The sequence below is a fragment of the Etheostoma cragini genome, chromosome 2, assembly GCF_013103735.1.
Source record: "Etheostoma cragini isolate CJK2018 chromosome 2, CSU_Ecrag_1.0, whole genome shotgun sequence".
Classification (NCBI taxonomy): domain Eukaryota; kingdom Metazoa; phylum Chordata; class Actinopteri; order Perciformes; family Percidae; genus Etheostoma; species Etheostoma cragini.
The window spans coordinates 7,430,203-7,455,202 of record NC_048408.1 but is presented as its reverse complement, the minus strand read 5'-3'; the positions used below and the strand labels follow the sequence as shown (position 1 = coordinate 7,455,202).

The following is a 25,000-nucleotide window of genomic DNA, read 5'->3' as shown; positions in this document are numbered from 1 at the left end:
AGGAACAGGAATGTTCCCAGTTGAATTATCACCATCATATTCTGATTTTGTTTCTGATTCTATATTTATTTATATTTTACCACCTAAAAAACACCTCTGCCTACGGTTGTATAACATAAGCAGCACATAAAAAGCTTGTGTGAAGAACGTGAGTCAACTTTTTAACAACCTTTTTTATTCTGATTGACTACGTGCTGCCTAATCTGGATTCATCCGCACAGTCAAACAATTCATTTCCCTTTCTGACAATTCAAGGCCTCAGTGACATCCCAAACTAAAAGCTCACTGCCATTCTCGTCACCATTCCTGGCTCATCAGGCTGGCTTGACAGGGCTCATCAGTAATGACACGTCAGTGACATATTGCAACGACCAAGCATCGACGGGAATTGGTTAAGTGGACAAAGTGGAACATATATACTAGGGCCCCTCCCGTCTCCCCATGGCAAGGCTGGTCTGGTCTCAAACACGCAGGCAGGGAAAGCATGCAGCACAGGCATGAGTGTGCATTCATTATGCATTCAGATAAGTGGTTTGTAGGTAGAGTGCTTTCTTATATGCATGCCATCTGAAATGCCAATCTCCAAATACCAATTTTTTGTCAAGGATTTCAACCAGTACCCATTGGCCCTCTTGCAGCACAGCCAGGCCTACAGCCATAGGAAGAGGGGTCAGGATGTGTCAGAAGGGCCAGACGGCCTATATTATGGCTCATGCTCGCTCTGCCCGCCAGTTGATTTTTCAGGGTCTGCATTCATTCTCAGAATTAGAGTAGTGATGCAGCATCAGGAGCTAGCTGCCGTGGGACCGCTTAACCCCAATGATTTGTGAGGCGAACTGATAGTGGGTCTAAAATTCCTGTTTTGATACTGTGAATGAGCACAGACCCAAGTGTGAAAAGGAGAGACAATAGTAGTGACCCATGCAGCAAAAATCCATCACCCAGCAAGCCTTACCCTGTCCTTCACTATGAGACACTTTGCAAGGGGAGGAGACAGACAACGGACACATAGTTAGTCAGGGTTTACACTGGAGAGAAAATCCTCTGAGGACACAGTAGCTCCCCCCCCCACACTGTACAGTAAATGCTCTGAGAAATCAGAGTTAAGAAAAAACCATGACCTATCAGGGACTCCCTTTCTTCAGTTAAGTCAGTAATCCATAAGTGGATTTGTACACACACACACACACACACACACTGGCTCCGTTCCAATCCGATAGCTTGCTCTCTTGCATCTGATATTGTTGCTTTTCAACCCTTTTTTCCTTCAGCGAGGAAAGGAATTGCTCTGGCCAATATGTGAAAAAAACTAAACTTAGACATTCTGTCACCTGTCCATGAGTCAACATGAGAGAGATCTCAGCTCCAGATTTGAACACAGCCAGAATTTGTTTTACCTTCAGGTGGCACAAACATCACATTTACAACACAGAGAGAAAACACAAAAAAAAGATGCTAACCACTTTGTCCTCCTTTGTGGCATGCAGTCCGGGTAGCAGTGAGCATTGAGAAAAGTGACGGTGAAAGTAAAGCAGGAGAGGAGAGTGAGAAATGGAAGAACATAACATATATAAGAAACAGAGATGCAGAGAGGGTGAATAAAGAAAATAACAAATGAGAAAAGGGGGGAAAGAGGGCGTGGTGCAAATATTTGTTAATCACATTCTGCACAATCGATACACACAGTTCATATTCAGGGACAGAGAGTGAGGCGGTGGGGGGAGCAGTATGGGGATGTATGTGACCACTGACATGTTAGGCTGCAGCAACATGCTTGGCATAACTCATGATCTGTGACAACATCAGGATGTGTCACAGCTCTACACTAAGAGGAAACTGGGAGGCCAAAAGCAACATGAAGCGCTTTCTTCCACAACCCTTACAAACCTTAATAAACCTGTATTATTAATCTGAATCTAGGAATTAACTAAAGCCATGAAATAAACAGTGGAGTAATACGTGCAATAAGCCTACTTGACTCAGAATTTTGGACACAGTTTAAAGTAGGAGAAAATGAAAAAAAATTAAAAGTACCTTACACTTGTATTGAAGTATTGCTATAATGTGTAGCAAGCCTAAACATTAAGCCCCGACATGTTGATATCAGTTGATATGTCAGTTGCAGTTTATAATGCGTTACTCCAAACACTCCTAGCCACCACCCTTTGCATTAACCTCCATTCGGGACTATACATCTGCCCATAGAGCTCAACAGTCCCGCCCCTCCTCCAAGAGACCTTGGGTTCCAAAAGTAAATTTCCCATTAATTTCTCCCATTGACGTCCGGAAAAATCTGTATATAAAGAGTTTTAGATCACGCCTTAGGCTATCCAGCTGCCATGTGACTCATAAACATACAACATATGCGTCACATGGTAGCTTGATAGCCTAAGGCGTGATCTAAAAGGCTTTATATGCTGATTTTTCCGGATTCCAATGGTGAAAGAGCAACATAAAAATGTTTATTTATGATTAAGCTGTGAAATTTGATGATTTTGTTTTGAGCTCAAGATACAAATTGATTGGTTCAAAGAGGTTGTTGTTTTGACTTCATTTTGAATGCAAACTGCTCCGTGAATGCTGTGAATAAATGGAAATACAGTGTGATGAATTAATGGTTATTTTTAATACCTCTTTAATAATAACGATAATAAAGTTTTTTTGTCATATTGTCAAGCAGTGGGCAAAAATTTGTGTTGGGATGGCACTTGCACAGCATGTTGCTGCGATGCCTTCTGCAGGGCACAGGGCAGCACTACACAGCTCTGGCATTAGGAAGTGATGAATTATTCCAGTAAGCTGCTTAGAAACAAATAACAGTGCATTGCCTAATAGTTCTAGCCAGTCAATTTGCAGAGCTACCTGTAGTGCTGTGTACAGTATATAGTGAGGTTATGTGAGGATTGATCTCTCTCTCTCTAAGTGTCTCTATTATTTTCTGAAAGGATTTCATTGGCAAGTTCAGATATGGCTCAGTAAGATATCTGAGTTTGTGTAATGATAATTAGAAATAATTTTAAAGCTTGTAGTATGTGATCCCATTGCAAATTTCTTTTTTTCTTGTTTTCTGCTGCACGACTAAAAACAACTTCGGCGCTTAGCAACGCCCAAGACAATTGTGATTGGTTAAAGAAATTCCATTAACCAGAGAATGTTTTTCTCTCTGCTGTGTGGACTAGCCAGACCCTCCTCCTTATCGCTGTGGAGGAAGGTCTTGCAAAGCAAGACTATGTACAAATTTAAATCAACAGTAAGGTTACCCGATGCTGAAAGCTGAGCTTTCTGAACATGTGACTAATGTTTCAATTCCCATGTGCTTGTTTACTAGGATTACAAACGGCGGTAATTATTTTTGAACAAGCCCAAATTTCGTACTGACCTTTGTTTGTTGGTAATTCATGTATTGATAGCTGTTGTACATACAGCATTTATACTCAAAATAATTTGCTGGAAAAACAGCACACTGTTTATTGTAATTTTTTGTCTTTAACCCTTGTGTTGTCCACGGGTCAAATTTGACCTGTTTTCAACATTATTTATATCAGAAATACAGTTTCTTTTAACCAAATTGCCCAAAAATGACATGGATGGATGTACGTTGAATAGAACCACAACATTTTGGCAGCTAAACTGAATGATTACTTTCATTGAATTTCAGGTGTTTTATCACATTTTACTGCATTTTTAATACAACTTTAAATGGTTTCAAAACAGTATCCTGACTAAAGTTTGACAGAGATCCACTCAACATCCTCCGTCCTTAACTATTAGACAATGTAATTCAGAATGTCTGCTTTTCTTTAATTCAAGGTATAAAAAAAAACACTTTAAAAAAACATTAAAAAAATGCCAAAATCAACGCACCAACAAATTAATTTTTAATGTTGTGCAAGAAAGAAAACAAGGGTTAAACTAGAGGGGAACAGTGTGCTACTGATGCAGGGTGAATGAGCACACCATAGGTGGGAGAAGGTTTTTATGTAATAAAACAAAGCTCACACTTCCCTAACCCTGTTATTCTGCTTGGTCAGCTTTAACAAACTGGGATAGAACACACACACACACACACACACACACACACACACACACACACACACACACACACACACACACACACACACACACACACACACACACACACACACACACACACACACACACACACACACACACACACACACACACACACACACACACACACACACACACACACACACACACACACAAAGAGAGTTGTGTTCTAATTGTTACTTTCCTGTTGTGAGTTACGTTGAATTCATTTCTAATTTTACGGGAAAATAGGGGTGTGATTGTATGTAATAATTACAGTTTACTATGCTACGATAGGATTTATTGCTAAATGTATTACTACTTAAATGTATAATTAAACTTGTTAAAATGTACATTTTTGTGTTGTTTCTATAATCATTAGAGATTATAGACCGCTCACGGCAATTCTAGTAGTTATGGAAATCCAGTACTTCTAGTATTAAATAAACCTTAAATCACCTTTTTTCTTTAGGCCCCGGAAATTTCCCTTTTAAGTGACGCTAAGTATCATCTCATGAAAATAAATTCCATATTGAACATTCCTTTTATTGATTAAATTAAAATGGCCAGATTTCTTGATGTCATTGGGAGCACACTTCCTTTCAAATAAATGTTTTTGTTTCATTTATAGACTGCACTTGCATCATGTTAGTCTCATCCATGCAACAGCCTGTCTGCTGTGAAAACAGTATCACTGGCTTTAGCACCAGGGATACTATCTTCATTTTATTACCAGTTCTCATTGGTCTTTGAGTTCTGCATACATGTATGCCAGTGTGAGTTCAGGCCCAGCTGGGCTAGGCGGATCCTGAACAGATTGGGGACCAGCAGGCCAAGGATGCAGGGCCCATATAGTCAGGTACGACACCCAGGAGGAGGTCCTTTTTCTTGGGTTGTAGCCCGTAAAATGCTTGGCTGGAGGGCTGTGTCTTAAAATAGTGCAAACATGTTTATGGATGGATGCCACACTGATCCAACCTGGATCACATGAATGGTTCTAAATTAGTGATACAGTGTGGGCCTTTTTTATAATAGTGGGGCCTCTGGAGCCTGTGGCATAGAGGTAGTGCCGCCAATCAAGGGCAACTATCTAGGGACATGTCTGCATGTATTTTATGAAAAGCGACAAAAACATTGAAAGAATTGTTGGTGAATAAAATTGTCAAAACGTCAAAAAGCAATAAATGTCAGGAAAATCGGAAAAAAACTTCGAAAAAAAAGCGCCAAAGACTGAAGAAAAACTTTACAAAAAGGTGACAAAAACATTGAAAGAATTGTCAAAAAAACTTGAATAAAGGCAATAAATACGTTTAAAAAGTGGCAAAAACATTTAAAAGAAACAAAAACTTTGAAAAAAATCCCCCCGTAAATTAGTCCATGCTGGTCATGGTACTGTGGCATTCTTTAAACGGCAGGCATCGGCCTGCTTCCCAGCATTGGTTGTTGGTGGGCTCAACACTAGCAGTTATCAGTTACTCTCCAACGATCGCTGACAAGAAAGAAAACTGGCTCCACCCTCCTACAACTCCGATGGCTGCACCTGTTGGACAACTGCTTCACGTGGGCTGTCAGGTCCTGAATTTCACAACAGGCCAAAAAAGCGGCTCGTTTTGGAGACTATTATTTTATGTTAATAGTTCACCGAAATGTGTTTCCAAAAACATTTTTTGCAAGAAATAAGCTATGTATTAGTTGTTTATGACCATAGTTACTTGTGACAAAGTTAAACACCTAATCTTGCTAGCGGCACATTTTTTCCAAGACATTTCGAAGAAAATTTGCAACAAGCCAGGCCTGCTTGGTTCATCAGAGCTTCATTTTGGAGGTTGAAAAACATACTAAAAACCATAGATCTTTGCTCAAGGGCAACGCCAGAAAAGACAGAGTATGGAGTTTAACTGCAGAAGTGTTTGGAGTAAAAGGTAGATACAAGCTTAAAAAACACGTGATTGTTCTTTAAAGTACTTGTAGAGTCGATTTAATCTCTGAGACGCTCCCGGTGTGGTGCGGAGCGTGACGGAGGACGGAACAAAACCGGAACGCAGCTGGAATGCAGCACTCGCCCAGTGGAGAATTGGAGTAATACCCAACAAGATGCTCGATGGCGGCGGTGCAGTGACAGGAGACAAAGGACGACACAGATGCTGTTAACTGGTGTGCTGTCATGTTCCAAGTAAGCCAAGGTGCGTCATTTATAACCATTCCACATTCTTCCAGTACACTTTGGCCTCACCAAAGTGTAACCAGGAAGCAACAAAGCAGACAGTAACAAACACGGAAGCAGAAGGACCAACAGTACATCTAGCAGGAATGAGGTGGGTGTGAGAGGGAGAAAAAAGAAAGCAAAAGGGGGAGGCTAATGGGTAAGGTTTCTCACATTGTTGGAGCGCAGAGAGACCCGCCCTCCACAGCGAGCGCAGAATTTGGTCTGGCAGTAGGAGCAGAGGTGGCCGCAGCCATCGGCGAACTTGGTCTTGCGGCAGATGCCGCAGGTGGGCGCGTCGTCCTTCAGCTGGGTCTGCTGACGGCGCGTCTCCACGCCGATGCGACGCACCTCCTGTTTGTAGCTCTCAAACTGCTGGTGCAGTGTTCTGCGGGGAGAGAAAGGTGGAAGATTTGCCCATCAGTGTTACATCATGCATTCACAAACTTTTTGTACTTGGTCAACTTTACCCTCCAGCTGTGTTCAGACACACTCTTCCTGTGTAACTACCCTTGCATTCATGAAAAACAAAAACAGAAAGAAAAGGATGTGGTGAAATTTCGGAATAACTGAATCATTTTTCAAATAAAGGAATCTAACAAACACAAAAGTTATGTCATGCACGTACAAGTTTGAGAACAACATTTCAGTTCCAGCAAAATGAACTGGCAATTAGAGCGCCACTTGAAAGGTGCCTTGCAAATCTTAATCCTCAGATTTGCTGATCAGGCCACGTGAAAACACCCACAGTGTTGTAACAACAGAACTGTCAAAGGAATACTGCATTAGCATAGCATGGCTCTTGTGTAGGGGGACCTAGACAGCATTTTGATTAGCACGCTGAGTGAGGGAGAAAGATAGAGAGGAGAGAAGATGGCTTCTTTAACGGCTTTGCAGCCAATTCGCCTATTGTAAAAGCAGACAAACATTAGTTAAATCTCTGTCAGCACACTGACTTTAGAGACGTGTCTGTGCGCTATTTATCAAAAGAAACTCATCAAGACAATAGCGTGCACTGGCATTCATACTTTTTCACATTTGCTGAGGTAAAAATAAGCAATTCCTGCTGAATCTGTTGAAAAGAAAGCTGTATAAGTGGAAGGCCCGGTAGTAAGCAGGACAATGAACATCTCCAGCACACTTATTTAGCTTTGCCAGATTGATTGGTATTTCTTTAAACCAATCACAATCGTCTTGTGGGACGCTAAGCGCCGACAGAGCAACAGCGCTTCTGCAAAAAAGCCTCAGGAAGGAACTTGTTTTGGTGGAACGTATGCGTTCAAAGGATGTTTTTGTCGTGCAACAGAAAACTCAGATTGGACAGAGAGTCTAGCTAGCTGTCTGGATTTACATAGACCACTCGTACACTCATTAAAAGTTGGAGTGAGAAAATACGCAAAATTCTATAAGTGTACTAGAGCTACTTATTTAATAGTAACAAAAGGCCATCGCACGTTCAAAGATCCCAGCTGGAAGTAATTGGGAAAGTCCTTGTTTTGTCCAAAAAAAAGAGTCAAAAAAAACAAACAAAGACATTCAGGTTACACTGTAAACTAGATCACCTGGAACTGTTTAAAGCAGACATGTCCTCCCGTCTGTAATGTTCAGCTGCTGGGTAGGAAACAGGTAGAGGACATAACACCTGAGCTGTAGTCGGCAGCTTTTGGTGGTTGAAAAAAATCAAACCGATAACAGTCCTCCAACGTGACCCATGAGTCCAGGGAGGATGCTGTGTCTTTACTGAATGCTTTTGAGTTGGAAAAACAAGCTGTCCAAAAAAAAAAGTGATGTAACAAACAACAAAGTATGCAGTCTCCCTGAAAAGAATCTTTCAAATGCCAAACAGAAATAATGCAAGAAATAAGAAGACAAAAGCTAATTGTACATTCCTCTTTACTAGTGTGTTTCTAGCTGTCTCGGAAGAGAGACAGCAGACTGTGCCACCATACAGAGCTGGAACATGGAGGTGGCTGGTGGACTGGGACACATTTGGCCAATCAGCTGACAAGGATGGTTGGATCAGGAATGACGGTTTTGTGACGTGGAATGGTGAATCAAATGTGAAAAAAGGGAATCATAAGGAATATTTTCTGGAAAAAGAAGAAGAAGAAATATATATCCTCTGTCCTACACAGTCTAGGTACCTTCAGGCTGATATTTTGAATTTCATCAAATCTTATATGCATTTTACTCAAATATTTGGTATGTAATGTTTAGGTTCCAATGCTGAAGTTTTGTAAAGCCTGAAGGGTACTTTACAGCAACCCGTAATAAACTAGGGGCTCAACATTAAAGCATCTGTGCCATCTATAATGCAGAGCCGGGATACTTCACCAGTTTTGTCTGCGCTTGACTGGGGAAGACATTGTTAAGCTTTGAACAGATAACATACATACTGTGATGAAGCATCCAGTAGCATCCTGTGTAACTGTAGTCATCCAGACAGGCAGATGCGGTGTCTGCACATGCATTTATACTCAAAAGAATGAGAATTGTGCATGTTTTCACTCACACATGTTTCAAGGAGGCTTTGCTTTAGCTAATTGCCAAAAAGAATGACAAATGGACAGTGGAGTTGACACAAACCTCAGCTAAACTGATCTGTACGTAATTCCAATGGAAAAAACAACATGACACCGCCACGGCAGCAACGTCATAAACATGACCTCTGACACAGAGAAGCTATCTATCCCGCCAATGGGAGTCCAGAGGCTGAGCCAAGCCCAGGCACCATGGGAACAGCTGTCAGAAACAGAGGGTGCACAGCCGGTTGCCGTGGTAACGTGGTGGCGTCAAGCGCTGGGTGTCAGCGGGTGACAGTGCACCAGCTGTTCCTGTTCTTAGAGCCACGGTTTCATCAGTATTTCCTCCACTTCCACACATTAAGCAGACATGCACTGTTAAAGCTGCATGAGGTGACTTTTTTTAATATGAAAATAAATCTGTGTTCTCAGCCTAAATCAGAAAAGAGCCCTGCAGCAGTGAGTACAGGGTTTCGTCATCTTTGACTTTAAAAATATCTATGTATAGCCATTTGAAATTCTAATGTCAGGTCTGGACGGTTATGTCTATCAGAGCCATTCAGTGAAATCTGGACCACCCAACGTTAGATCATTTATATTATCTTATCATATACCTTTAAGGGAAGATACCTGCATCATTACAGGTCAATGTTTTTATTTATTTTTTAATCACCGCTTTACCACAACTCTTAGCTTCGAATATGGAAACCCATTGTGACTTTAAACCTGTTTTATTGCATGTGTTGCTCACCTGGGGGCAGCACAAGCTGAAAACAAACCTTACAAGTCCAGTTTTTTTTCTTCTAATTTGATAACTGACAACTGATAAGTTGCACAGTGTATCGTCACCAATGTCAATGGCACAGACTTTGTGAAGGTACCAGGCTCTCAAAAGCAAAGAGAAACCAACACACTCAAACGGAAGCAATCTACTGTTTGCATTATGAATAGAAAATATGCAGTATACAGTATTCAAACATGTGCAACCTTTCTGTCACACGTACACCATCCAAAATTTAAATTTCACACCCTATTAATAGACAATGTGACAGTCCAGAGTAATGCCCTCTGAGCCATTTAATAAATTAGAAACTTTCAACATAACACACAGTAAAAGAGAGTCAGATAGTGTTGTGGGCGGGACATTAAGTCAGACTCAGTGGTGAGTGAAACTGAAGCAGAGGGACAGACACAGAGCACAGGGGTTGCTCATAGTGACAAACCCACAGGAAATGATCACACAACTCATTTCCCCCCAGCTCTACGTAGCCTTTAAGCATGTTTTAACTCATTGTATTGGCTTCCTAGTCCGCATCTCATCTGTCACTTCCACTGAACTTCACAGGCCGCTGTTTTCAGTAAAAAAAGCTCTAATGAACCCACTGTATGCCACCTGACCAGCAACAGACAGCAGACAGACAAAATTAGTAATAACTAATGATTATAGAGGAACATTTGGCATCTAAAGAGCTGGGTATTTTTCTCAGGAATCTGTAAAGACCAAATGAGCGCAAAAGGACAGTGAAATTTGGACTTAATAACTGGACAGTAGTCTTGCATTGCCAGACCTTCCTCCACAACGCTGCGGAGGAGGGTCTGGGGGGGTCCACACAGCATTGGGGATGGGAGAAAACATGCTCTGGTTTATTGGCATTTATTTTAATCCAATCACAATTGTCTTGGAAAGCGCTAAGTGCCATCCGGGGCATTGGCATTACCAAACTGAGATTGGACAGATATTCTAGCTGGCTTTCTGGATTTACCCTGCAGAGATCTGAGAAAAGGTTTACCATAGTCCTCATACTGTAAATTGACCAGAGTTAAAATGGCAACACAAATAAAGCCCAAGGATATCCGGCCTAAATTTGTGAAATCCAGCAGAATTTTCTTTTGGCAACGGAGCAATCCCGAAGTGGAACGTTGTGGATATGAACTACTACTACTACTGAACAGAAACACAACTCCAAGCCTAAGCTAATGTTGCTTCATGACTGCTGGGTGTACAAAAAAGAAATTGTACCCCCATCCAATCAATCTGTTTCACCTACTCTGACAAAACAAAATGGCTACGGTGAAAAAAAACATAGTATAACAACGGTAGCAGGTACTAGTGACATAGTACGAGCTACACTTACATTTCAACTTCATAACCGTCTGTCATAGAACATTTGCAACAATTCTGACCGCCATGGATTGAAAACTCTGGGGTTGCTTTTTAGTCTGGATGGGTAGAAACGGAGACCTTTGAAAATGACGCGCACGTCAGTCAACCTTATCGGTAAGGACAGCTTACATACTTTTCAGTAACAGTTCCACCTAGTAGATGGTCCAAACAAATAAATCCTTGGTTCTTACTTTTTGCTGTTGTTGCTTTTCGCTAAAGTTTTTTTTCAATTCATACTGTATATCCATGGATACATAGTAGTGTAAATGTAGCCTAAATCCTTTACACCACTAGTTGCATGTTTACACATCATTAAATAGAAAATGAGACAGTGTTAGCAGCCGGCCTGTACTTTCTATCAACCTCCAGCCTAAGCTAACACCAAAGCTAAGCTAAAATAACCTAGCTAACTGAGAAACATATAGTCATCTCCACACAAACCCCAGTTGATTTCTGGATGTATTGGTTGCTAGCTAGACAGCTAAGAAGACACAGCATGTGAAAAATGTAAAAGTTACTGGAAGGTGTAGATTCCTCTTTTAGCAGAAGTTAAGGCCTACCCACAGCACCTCCAGACCCAGCGCTCAGCTAACATGTCCTGACCGGGACTGCTGTTTTTACAAAGCACACAAGATATCCATGATAGGTAACTACTCATTACTGAAAAAAGTAATCTATTGGCACTATTGTAATGTGTTACTATCTAACGACGTTAGCATGTGGCCGGGCTAGACAGTGACCAGGGGGGTCCAAGTGGTGTGAACCAGCTGAACTGTGGGCGTCTCCTCTCTAGGTCAGCACCATGGGCCAGCAGAGAGAGCCAGATGTCAAAATAAGTGTGCAAATGAGCACCCAAGTACACACTCACACACACATATGCAAATACAAAGAATGACACAGACAGAAAACCCATATGTACACAGCCACATGTACACACATATGGGTTTGCCTTTGCCTAAGGCATTATATTCAGCCCAGCGTGTCCAAGGACTCCATTCCTTGCTTTCTCTCTCACGTTCTCTTTATCTCTCCCTCTTGTGTCTCCACTCTGTTCACCAGTCATTGGTGTGGAGTTGTTAATTAGCACCGCTATAAATACATTGCCCAAGGATGGGGAATGGAGAGGGGAAAGCTGTGTGTTTGTGTATGTGTGTAGGGCAGTACTATTTCGGTCTCATCAGCTGATCCCTGGTGACGTCTTGCAGAAGACACCTTCTCATAAGAAGTTGGAAAAGAAGCAGACCGTATGTTTCAGCCCTTGGGAAAGGGTAGCAGGAAGTGGTGATAAACTGTTTTTCAAAGCCTTGTGCCCTTGGATACTGTTGCTTCACCTGTAGCAAGCAATGCAAATCCCCCTCTTACAATTGTCAATGCGTCTTCGATTTCACACAGAAGTAAACCAAGGCAGGCTTTCCATTTCTAACCTACGTCCATGGATTTGGTTGGCTAAAACGCAACAGTAGATTTATGTTTTGATATTTGTATGTCCGAACAACCTATGTTTTATTTTAGAATTCAAGATTTAAGAATGAGAACTAAACAATGAGCTTAAAAGTAACACTAACAGACGTTGGCTGTTGTGTAAACTCTTAACCCTTGTGTTGTCTTCTCGTCAAAATTGAAACACTTTTGTTGATGCTTTTGTTGTTTGTCACTTTTTTTTTTTACATATAACCCTACATAACACTGACTTATTAACTTTAGTTTAGAGTTATTTTTGGAATTTATGGTCAATAAACCTCATTTATAGGAAATTATACCTACTGTTTGAGTTTGAAAAGCAGAAATTAGGAATTATTTACTAAAATTTAATGAATGGATGTTAATGGATAATCACAGACTGGATTATGTCCACTATTTCAAAACCACTTCCATTTTTTGTCAAATGTTAGAAAACTAAATAGAACACCCCAAAAATGAATGAAAGTAGAGATTTGTACTTGCCAAAGAGTGTGGTGTGGAATCAATCATGTTGTTTTGGGTAGTTAAAAAGAACATTGAGATAGGAAGACGGGCCAATTTAACCCAAGGACCTCATGAGGGTTAAACTATGATATAATAGCACCTCCACTGAGGTGGATGTGGAGAAATCCTAAACTTGACAAACCTGTGATTTCTTATTAAGGCGTTTAAGCTGTGATTGGACCACTGCTGCTCAGGGGGCAGGGTTTAGCAAACAGTCAATTGAACCAACGGTTATAACAACACAAACTGGCTTTTTCCAAAAGGTGTAGTTGGATGAACAAAACAAGCATGCTGGATCAATAGTCCCAGCACTGTATGACAACACAATTGAGGGCATTGAAGGAAAAAACGTCTCTGCTTCTGATGGTGCAAGAGATCAGGAAGACAACAGACATGTTTGCAAATGCTGTGAAGAAAAGGCAAGGACCGAGGAGTCAGGGGTGGAGGCGGAGTGATCAATAGGGGTAAATGAAAGGAAGCAGACACATTTATGGAGGAGATACAGTGGGGTAAAAAAAAAAAAGAAACAGGAAGAACAGGTGAAGAGGGGTTTACACACAATTCAAGAAGTCTTCCCATTTCAGAAAGAGATGGGTGGACAAAAGGCTGCCTGCAGGGAGGAGGAGATGGAAGGAGAACAAGTGGAAAAGCAAAGGATGAACAAAAAAAGCCAAGACGGAAACAAGCGTGGGCCAGAGACCAGCGGAGGAGAGAAGCCGATGCATCCGGAGCCACTCTATAAATACCACTTGAGAAGAGGAGTGGATGATGGAAAGACGATGGAGACAGGATGATGGAAAGAGTAAAGGGAGAAAGAAGAAGAGAGAAAGGAAAAGCAAACATAGATTTGCCAAAGAACGGTTTACAAAAGCAGGAACATTAGTTATTTTGGGGAAACGAAGTCATGTGTCAGAAAAATTTCAATTCGATCTAAAGATTCTTGCTGGAGTGTGGAGTGTTAAGGTGATGGAAAGAAGAAAGGAGGCAGATAAGGGAAAGAGAAAAAGCAACAGATGGGTGCTTAACCGAATGCAAACATCGTCTTTGTTTTCTTGTTTGCCTGGCCTAATGTTATCCATGACGACTTCTAAACATTTGGCTTCCTCCACTGTCAAAAGACTATAAAATAGTACCAACGTCATAACGCTAGCAGAAATAAAGCAACCAGATGGCCAGTGTGTATCTATCTTTCTATAGAACAACAATTTCACAATCTGGTCAATCCTCCCTGGCTTGATAGGGTTTGATTCCCAGCTGTCATTCTTTCCAGGATCCAATGTTACCGCCACATGTGACTGCTGTAGTCACATAAACCTGCTGGTTTAGTACACAGCTTCAGGGGAGCAATGTTCAATGAAGCAAAATCAATGCTGCTGTGTTCTCTATCATTTATTTTAGAGAGGAATCTAGCCTTTATGGTATCTACAATCCAGACTTTATGAAGTTTTGGAAAAAAAGTAAACCTTTTACCACCATACCAAACCAAACAATGTGCTGAAAAATGTACATGTTTTTCCTTGGATTGTTAGATTATGGGTAAGACTTTAGTGCCAAAGCGATCAATTCGCTTTTAGTTTCACTTATATTTTGTTCCTTTATCTAAATCAACCATTAGCATCCATCAAAGCTAGTGTGGGAAAAATGTTACAATTAATTATATTTGTAGTAGCAAGCAAATGAAAGTGGAGTGGATACGGCAAGTGTACAAATGTCTCTTTCATACATTCACAGTTAAATTGATTAAGATAGGCTCGAGGTACGACAATGTAGTTCAGTTGGACGGTTGGCCCATGAGTTTGGTCCAGACTGAAATAACCGGTTGGATTATCACTAAAATGTCCTTATTAATACAGGAATTAGGTGATCCCCTGACTTTTTCTTATGAGGTTTACTTTTGCCATTTTAAGTCAAATCTAATGTTGAGTGGAAGATCATACCATTTAGTACAGTATCCATGTCTCCTTCTGAATGACATTTAGAACCATAATCAGTTTCAATTTGTCCAATATTGTGGCTCAGGGACCACACACACCTACTGACACTCCTAAAATAGGCTTTTCTCAGATCTAATGATGGTAGTCGGGTCCCAATGTGTCAGTAATTTGGCATGAACTCTAGTGCAGAAACACGAGGAGGGAGCAGCAGTTAGAAATAAAATGTTATGATAAAACAAAGAACATACAAAACACACAAACTGGTAACAGTGGACTTAGATGGATATGGTAATAATAATGCTCAAAAATTATGTGAAATTGCATTTCTTTCATTGAGAAGCGTAACATTTTCTTGAGGGATGCCCCCCCACCCCCAGGCCTGCACAGACTAAATCCTTTAGCTTTGTAGCGTTAGCCTGTCTTCAGCCTATAGCGTCAGACTAAGCCGCCCCTCCCGCAGCCAGTGCTTAGATGTTGATAACTCTTTTTTATTGATGTTGAGAGTGTTTTAACTATATTTAATGGAGCAAAGTGCTTTTTGGCATGGACTCCACAGTGTGTACAGTATGTGTGTATATTTGTTTGTGTCTACCACTCTCTCCTCATGTATTTTTTTTCTCTCTTTTTCTATTTATTTCCCTCTATCTGCCCCCTTTGCCTTTATTTCTTTTCCTCTCACAGCTCTTTCTTCTCATATCTTCAATACTGTACAAAATCCAATGAATTGTATTGAACAGTGTTTGTTGATTCATGTTTAGTAATTGTTATGTTCCTGTTCCTAGTTTAGTCATTCACACACAACATTCAGTAAGTAATGTATAGGGTTCAATCATTGCGATTATTTCATTTTTAAATCTTAACAGCTGTGTCAGTTCACTGTGACATCACTGGTGGGTGTGGATACAGGTGCGGTAGAGCAGTGGTTCCCAAAGTGGGGTCTGGGGACCATAATGGGTCCTTAAGGGAGTGTTATATATTTAAAAAATAAAAATAAAAAATAAAGACTCAACACACGCAACTCACATTGACACTTGTAGTACGTGTCCAATGTCAGCGTCATTTCCACACTTCCCATTCATTTCTATGGAAGCAGTTGTGTAATGGATTGTGGTAGGGCAGCGAATTTCTAATTTGGGCAGCACTCCAATTAATACTTTTTTTTTTTACACACAATTTATTATCTAAACAATCATATAGAGACAATTTTGACTGGTGTTACCTGAAGGTACACATTTAAGTCCTGTGACATAATCCCATCTCCTCCTATGACTGCAATCACAGACAGAGATGGGATGAGAGGGAGAGAGACATGTACATAGCCTGGTCAGCCCAAGTAGAATCCTTTCTCATTAAACTTTAATGCTGGGGAGGTCTGCGAGCACTAAAGAGGCTACTCACCGAAGCTCGCTCGGGTCTCTTTCTCTCAACACACACACGAGTCCCACCCAGCCAGCCACACCTACTCTTCCCATCCTCTGAGTGATAGAAAGGCCACAGTCCTGCTACTATGTCACACTGTGTCCCCTACATATCTGCTGCTGTAGCTAATGATTAACCAAAGCATTTGAATCTTAACATATATTCAGTGCATGGCCAAAAGCACATGACACCCAAACATTAGATATGTGATTGTTGAACACATTTGTGTAGGATCAGTCAGTTATTTAAATGTAGTTGGTTAGGGATCTAGTTCCTCATGCATAAAAGTAGCTACCGTGGTGGTCTTCTTCCCCCCCAAAAACAAAACAAAAAAATGTTCCCACAGGTTGGAACAAGCAGCAATTACGGCTCTAGCATTGACAGTAGTTAGGACGGGAGCAAAGCTGGAAGTATGGAGACGAAGTATAAGAGTGCCAGATACCATCAGTGTTTTTGGTGCATTTTGTGCGCTGCAGTATACATGCTCTCAGAAGTACTGTATAGATGCTGTGTGTACACGGTGGGTATGTTTAGATTTTGAGTGTGTGTAAGTATAACGGTATGTGGTTGAGGAAGAGTGCTAGGATAAGTGCATGTGTTCACCTAGGTTAGATAGGAATGATTCCTCATTTAAAATGAAATGCATGATGAAATGCACACAAACAGCAGTTCACACTGTAATTAGTGGAATACAGTGGGCCAAAACAGACCCAGGTTAAGAAAAGCAGCCAGTGAACTGAATATTTAAATATTTCAGGAACTGCTTCCAAGTGAGTGCTATTTTCAGACCTGATCTATAATTCAACATTAGCATTTTTCTCGCAGAAACCTTGAAACTCTAAAGTCTGCTCGGGAAAAATGTTTCTTTATCTCAGCTGAAAGTACCAGATTGTGTAAAGTGGGAATCTTTCAGTTTGACTCTAGAGACAAACATTGGTAACATGACATACTATAATGCTAACTGCTACCGTTTTCAGCTAGCCACTATGCAAACAAGTCAAATCTATCCTAATTAGAAGAAGGGTGTAATATTTAGCCCCATAGTGGAAGAAGGAGGAATGGACTCTGGAGTTCTTCACCTGGTGACTTGATTTATTTCCTCAGCAGTCACAAGGAAATGCCAAATTGCAAGAATGACTTATTGAAAAATAAACAAAACATGAAAACTAAATACTAACTATTGAAATATGAAATTATAGCTATGAAAGCTATGAAATTATAGCAGAAGCCCCTCCTACAAGGCAAACCAAAGTTAATTTGAAATCAATCAAACCCTATTGTGTTAATTCAGCATTGCCAAACCTTTATGGCTTCATGAATACATGCTATATCAACAATAACATCAAAAATGAAATGTTACATGCTGAACAAGTTCTCACAACAAAACTCTAGACACTCTGTACACCCCTCTGGACTGGCTGACACTTGGGCCATTCCAGATCTTCCCCTCTATAAATTACTCCAGACTCTATCACTTCCTGTTTGCCCATTGACCCCTGCTTGCAATGAGAACAGGTGAATGAAACTAAAATAAATAACTTGAATTATGTATGGGTTGCTTTTATCCAAACATGATTCCTAGTCGTTATACAAGTACTGAAATAAAATGACCAACCATGTGATGCAAACTAACCGTTCCCTTTTACTGCACATACAAAGGTTAGCTTAGCATGATGCCACATGCTACCCCAGACTTACATGAAGGCATGGGCAAGCCCCATGACAAAGGGTCTCTGTTTAAACATGATAGAACGATTCATACAAAATACATAAGTCAGTGATATCATAGGACCAATGTTTGGACGCAATAAGCAGTTGGAGGATAGTAAAAGCAGATCTGCTACAACAGTTGGAAGTATTAGACAAGATGTTGAGGGAAATGTTTTAATGGGGTTTATGAGAGTAGTGATAAGGAATTAAAACAGTAAAGTTAAGGGCCTTAAAAACCAAAACAATGTGCTAGGGGACACTAATGTAGCTCAGCATAAATTCTTTCATTCTTTCACGTCAGCTGCGTCTCAGAACTGCGGCCGCCTTGCTCTCGTGAGATTTCCGTTGCCCACGTGTGCATGACGTCAGAACAAGTCGGGATCAAGTCGGACACAAATCTTACCGGCATGCAACGGGCGCCGATCGCCGGTGATCGATTCTGCGCAGACCTGGCCCATCTCGAACGAGCCTATTGTTTAGTTGAAGATTGAAAAAAAATGAATCCAAATGGCAAAAACAAGATTTAAGGAAATAAAGTCAAAAAAATCCCAAAACCACAAGAAGTCCAAAACAGAAAAGGAAAAGCCAAAAACTGGAAAGAACTCACAAGGGGACAACAGACCACAGCGAAGAGGGAAATGTAGAAAAAGCTGACTGGAATGCACACAGGAGCAAACTCCCAAACAGGCCGGAACAGGCGAAAAAAAAAAAAAATCTGACAAGAAACCAGGGCGCACCGACATAAATACACTGGGTAATGAGCTAAGGAGAAGCAGGTGACAAAAGGGCTGGGAAACAGGTGGAAGACATCAGGCAATCACAGGAGCTGGAAAACACAGGAAGTAAAACTTCCGTATCAGAGGAAGTTATTTAAATGGTAACAAATTAGTCTTCCACACGTAACGTTTTAATGCTGCGCTGTCTCCTGGACATGGCGATGCAACTATCTGAACTCTTGGGGCCTTTGCTCTAACATGCTTGGTTTGAGGGCGTGCCACGCTAGCAGCTAGGCGAGCATTATAACGTGTTACAAAATGACGCACGTTCGTCACAGAAGTAAAGGCTGGACTACAACAGAGATTTTTGGAACAGTTGGTGAACAGTGTTTTCTGTTAGAGATGGTAAGTCGGGCTATTTCACTTATAACCTATGACAAGAACAAAAAAAGATATATAACACAATAAAGCTTACTGTTGAACTTGGCTACTAAACTAAAATTGACCAGTTGGGGGACAGTAGCAGCCATATCAGAAAGCAGGAAGGGAGGGGGGGGCTACGCTGCCCTCTTTATGCACCCTGTAGCCTGCCACCATGGGGAGCCCTGGTAGAGAGATTAGCAGTTTGTGTGTGTGTGTGTGTGTGTGTGTGTGTGTGGGACCCCCTCTTGTCTACCCCTTTTCTCTCTCTCTTTCTCATTCTCTCCACTGCTCTAATCCATAAAACCTCTAAATCCTCCCTTCTCTCCCTCCTTCTGTGCCCCAGGTTCTAATTTCTTCTTCTGTCCATCTGGTGTGAAGCAACAAACTCCAGCCAATCTGCACCTTGTACTGGGCAACAAACAAGAAACGTTTTAAAGCATGTTACTAAAAATAATACTAAAGCCAGATGAGAGTTCCCAGTGAATTCAACCAATTGTACCACTAATAGTGTTTACTAGTACTTTAGCTCTGCCTTAACATCAACATAAGTGGCCGCTTCCATTATCCAAACCCGCCACTCCAACCCTTAAGGCTCTGTGTTGTGCATCCACCCCCGTCTGAAATGTCTACAACCTCTCTGCTGAGAGCATCAATATTTTACACATTATTTCTATATTTACATTTTGGAAGCCTCCAAATCTCCCAGGGGATGGATGGGAAGTTGGAGAGTTGGGTTTCCGGATTTTTTTAACATCACTACATCAGAGAGGTTGTTCACTACTGTGATCAGCATTTGGCTCTCTCTCCCTCCAGCATGACAGCTCCCTTCCACTAATATCCTCTGGATTAGGAAGTCAATGGAGGAAGTCTCTGAATATATAGTGTAGTAGACGTGGACAGTGGTGGAAGAAGTACTCAGAAACTTAAGTAAAAGTGCTAATACCACATTGTAAAAATACTTGAAAATGTTACTTAAGTAAGAGTATGTAAGTATCATCAAGAAAATGTACTTAAAGTGTTAAAAGTCAAAGAACTCGATGAAGAAAAATCCTCACATTTTAGAAACTGGAAACAGCAGCTCAGTGTTTAATCTGTTAATCATTCCAGTTGGACTTGTGGGCTGTTATATTGTTGGGTAGTTTAATTAATATTATAATACGATATTTTATTAGCTATACTTTTATAAACGTGTTTACTGTGCAAAAATCTAAATTTGTAAAGTAAGTAACTGAAGCTGTCAGATTAATGTAGAGGAGCAGGCGTGTGCACACATAGACATCAACGGGGGCTTGAGCACCTGACCTTTTTGTTCCTTCAGAGAAAGAACCCTTTTTCTGGGGAATTGTTTTTTTAAATTAAATTTATACATAGATACATATTCTTGTTTGCGCACAGCTTTCCAGACAAAAAAATGTATTTATTGACTAAACAAAATCTAAATTTAGATTACACTTCGTTGAGTTCCAATTTAATTGAATTGGTAAGGAAGTCAGAGTTGTGTTAATATATGTAGCGTTTTGTTTAAATAAATATAAGAGTTGCCCTTTTTTTAGCCCCTGCCTCCAAAACATGTGTACACGTCCCTGTCATGGAGTAAAAACTATAATATTTCTCTCTGAAATGTAGCAGAGTAGAAGTAGAAAGTGGCATGGAAAAAGAAGGGACTCAAGTAAAGTACAAGTACCTCACAGTTGTACTAAAGTACAGTTTTTGAGTAAATGTACTTAGTTACATTCCACAACTGAACATGGACAAAGTGTTCTCTGTGAGTCTCAGCCTGACTTAGAACATTATTAGCCCAGAACCAGGTGTCCTGGCGCAGATCGGGGCACCCGAGTTCCTCTCATGCCGGAGGTTAAACTCATGACAGATAAAGTCCAGTATCAGTGTAACCTTATCACTGCCAGCTGCTCAGGTCTCAGGCAACCCTGCAACCCGATTGGACAGTGCTGACCAGGTGAATAGTCTAGGACGTAAGGTACAGCATGTTCTTTTGGAGGAGACTTTTTACTGATTATGGAAAACATCATAATCAAAAATATTTTGGTCAAGGGCGTAGGTTTTGTTTCCACATTGAGGGAGGAATCCCAAAAACATTTGAGCGTCAAACACTTCATTTCCTGCAATAATTTCTGCATCAATTTATGCTGCAAGTGTCTTCATGTTAAGGAAATTATTATTTTTCTCCTGTATTGTCTAAAACTTTCTGCATATTCAGTGTGCTGGAAGGTTACGATGATAAGGTTTACTATAGTGGTGTCTGAAATCTTTGGGAAAATATATTTAAAGGTAAGAAGGACGTATACATATTTTGAGTCCCGTGAGCAGTTTTTTTTAAACTCTTTTGGGGAGTTAGTTGTATGTCATAATTTTTATCGGGGCAAAATCCACCTCTTCTAAATATTGGGGGGGGGGGGGGGGCAGACCCCTATATGTATATTGAAATCACGATTATTTCACTAGATTACCCATTGACTTTTGGAAAGATGTTGCATTGCACTGTGTACGCTGTGGCCTGGGCCAAATTAAAGGGACGCCTGCTCAACTGTGAGTGAATACGTACACATTCACTGGCTTCATCCATGACTGAGCTATGGGTAGCTCTGTGTATTCTGGCCGTTTTTCAGTTTGAAAACCTTTAGTGTCTTGAATGTATTTTTCATGTCACAGAAACCACTGAGGGTGACGTGTTTGTTTTGGATGTTATCATCATACCATCGGCAAAGTGTCTGTGTTTTTGTGTCGAGGCTCTACACAGATCTGGCACACGGCCCGCCTGCTTTCACCCCCGGCCCTGTGGAGCGGTGGAGCCCTGTGGAGCCCCACTGTAGCCTGGAAAAGGCGGCCGTGCCGGCGCCACGGAAGCCCCCTGGAGCGCCTGTAGACAATAACCTCAGATAGGGAGGTTGCTTTGAATTGTGTACAAGAAACTATGAACATATCGGGCCTAACCACATACTTTGACCTGTAGCAACCTTATACAGCAACAAACTAAGACCTTTTTTAAATAACAGAAATGGATACATCAATTGACACTAATTTATAAGGTTTTTTTTCGTGGCCTGTCTTTAATTTAGCCTGTTTATCACTTTATTCACTCGGCCTGATGTTGCGCTCATGCAAGAACCTGTTGGCATATTTTACAACAATTGAAAAAAATCTGTCAGTTTAAGAGTTGTTATTTCTGTAAGTCAACTAACAACAACCTGTGTTATGTGTTTGTTGCCATTTTTAATAACGCTACTATTCCAGAATGTAGCTAGATACATAACTATGTGGGGCGTTCTTAATGTACTCCCACCTACAGTACTACACTGTAATTAGTTGACTGTTTCTCCAACCAGCAACAATGGCCGACACCGAGCACAACAGCAGATCATAAGAACTGCTGGCCAATTCTAGTTGTGACTAATTTCTGGAAGAAAGAAGCAATCCAGATATAGTCAAGTATTCACTGAGCTGCATGTATGTTTAACATTAAAACATATAAATGTGTATGAATATGTCAAGTTTTTAATAGCTTGCTTAATAGCGTGCACCATTAAAACCATAATCGGGTGTGAAGGCCTTTTGCCACCGTGCACACCATTTTATTTGGAGCACAATTTTACAATATAAGAAGGGGGTCCCTGCTCTGTCTCTCTTGGTGTTTGGTGTTTTTACCCCCATTGTCCTTCCAGGCAGCGCGGCAATGGTTATGTTTAGGGTTAAAGTTAGCGTTAGCTGCCCGGAAGGTGACATTTGAGGCAAAAAACACAATTGAGCGTCTCTAAAAAAACACTGAAGACACCTGCCATACAATATTATACAGTAAGCACTTAAGAATTTGTTCTGATTGCAGATTGTTCCACAACATTCATTCTGCTCATACACTGATATTTCATAAACCACAGCAGAGCTTGTTTCTTCTCTAAAACAGAAAAATAAGTATACAGTCCATAAACCATAGTCCATAACTATCGACCCTACAGAGCTATCATGCATGCTAATGCAGAGTGTACTCTTAACCCACTGGTTGCCTTTTGCCACAGCGCCATCAGATTATATCACTCAAGATACTGTTTATGGTGGGGCGCCCTGGTAGCTCACCTGCGCCCCATGTACTAAGGCTCAGCCCGGGTTAGAGTCCAACCCGCGGGCCTTTGCAGCATGTCCTCCCCCTGTCCCCCAAACTCTTTTCCTGTCTTCATCTCTTCTATCAATAAAGGCCAAAAGGCCTAAAGAATCATCCTTAACCCTCTTGTTGTCCTCGTGTCAAATTTGACCCGTTTACAAAAACTTTCTATATTTGAACAATGACAAAAGATCATTAAAAGAAGTGACAAATATTTAAAAAACTAAAAAAACGCAGGGAAAAAATCAACAATGCATTTTTTTTTAATCCTGAAAAAGTGAACAAAAAATCTGAAAAAGTGTCAAAAAAATTGGAATAACATTTACAAAAATGTCGAGAAAAGTGTAGAAAAAGAACAACAAAATGTTGAAATTTCAACAAAAAAAATATAAAGTTGGAGGTCAACGGAAAGACAACACAAGAGTTAAAAAGATACTGTATAAGTAAATGTACAAAAGAGATATCACCAACATCCAAAAGGCACCAGCGTGTGTGTGTGTGTGTGTGTGTGTGTGTGTGTGTGTGTGTGTGTGTGATGATCTTCTCTCACCACATTGTTGTAAATATTAAAGACTGCTTAACTACTGCTCCCTAAACATTATTTGCATGTTTCTCTAAGATCCCATTTTTCATTGTATCCCAAAAAATGTGCTGGAACCAAGACATGGTCTAGCCAGATGATGATGACTGAACCTGAGAGCTGTGCCTCATGGAACATTAAATACATCATTTCCTCTCCCCATGCAGCTCTCACCCAGCTTCCTTTTAGGCTGCAGTCAGGAAATGAAAACAGCCATTAGAATGGTAGCAAGGAGCCAGAGTGCTATGGGATGCTGCATGTCTGCTAAGGCAACATCCTACAACCTGTCACAGCTACAGTGTGTCCTACGTACAGTAGCCTACATCCGGTCCCTGGCTTTCTGTAGCAGAAGCCAGACAGGGCCGTCACATGTTTCAGTGCAGGTGTGGGCACTGGAGGTTCAAATTGCCATTGCTTGTGGTGGAAGCCCCCGAGGCATCAAACTGCAATGTAACCAAGCCTGAATGAGGCAGCTGTAGCACACCCAGTCCTCATGATGGAACACTGTAATGTCTGTCTGACGGAGAGTAAGTTTAAAGCGACCTATATCTATCTCTTATCATGTTCCTATAATTCTCATTTAGTGGCTTGCAGGTCCAGCCTATAGCATCCTTCTAAAATGTATCACAGGTTTTTTTCTTCCTATTCCTACACAGCTCAGGTTTTTTGTATTTGACGAAGGATCGCCATTTGGTCTAGTGTACAGAGGGGTTTCAAAAGTGCTACTGTACAACATATTTGGTTTCTTTTCTCATCTAGCTATATCGTGTCTGGTTCCAGGCTGCTAAGATTCTCAACCACACCCCATCGTCTTCTCTCTGCCGAGGGGAGCGCAAATGATCGAACACACACCGCCTCACCACCTTCCGTCTGTCGGGCTTATGAAACGGTTTGTGTCGCTCCAGGCCCAATGAGCTATAATGTCATTGTTGCTCCTATTATCGTCCAAGCGATATCTCTCTCTTACACACACACACACACACACACACACATGCAAATAGACGCGCACAAACACACTCACACATTCACGCCGCGGCTGCAGAAATCTCCACTGATAAAGCCACTCCAGCCTGCATGCGTGCGTAAAAGGGGAATCAGAGCGGTGTTGGATGTGTAAACTGAGGGATGGGGTGCTGTCCCCATTGATGAAAACAAGTGGGTGAAGGATGGAAAAAGCTATGATTCATCTTCTCCCCCCCC

General features: G+C 41.0%; 1 protein-coding gene across 30 annotated transcripts in view; it reads right to left on the bottom strand.

Moving 5' to 3' along the window:
* rims1b (regulating synaptic membrane exocytosis 1b) overlaps positions 1-25,000 on the bottom strand; it is an 83,885-nt gene that overhangs the window by 57,697 nt on the left and 1,188 nt on the right. For 26 of the 30 annotated variants that reach the window (XM_034885914.1, XM_034885971.1, XM_034885923.1 and 23 more), the window contains exons 2-4: positions 6,428-6,641; positions 1,461-1,472; positions 956-976 (exon numbers count right to left, since the gene is read on the bottom strand). In XM_034885914.1, the coding sequence (XP_034741805.1) occupies positions 956-976; positions 1,461-1,472; positions 6,428-6,641 (247 nt within the window). The remainder of the gene's footprint in view (positions 1-955; positions 977-1,460; positions 1,473-6,427; positions 6,642-25,000) is intronic. The other 4 variants (XM_034885944.1, XM_034886135.1, XM_034885934.1 and 1 more) reach the window with 3 other exon arrangements.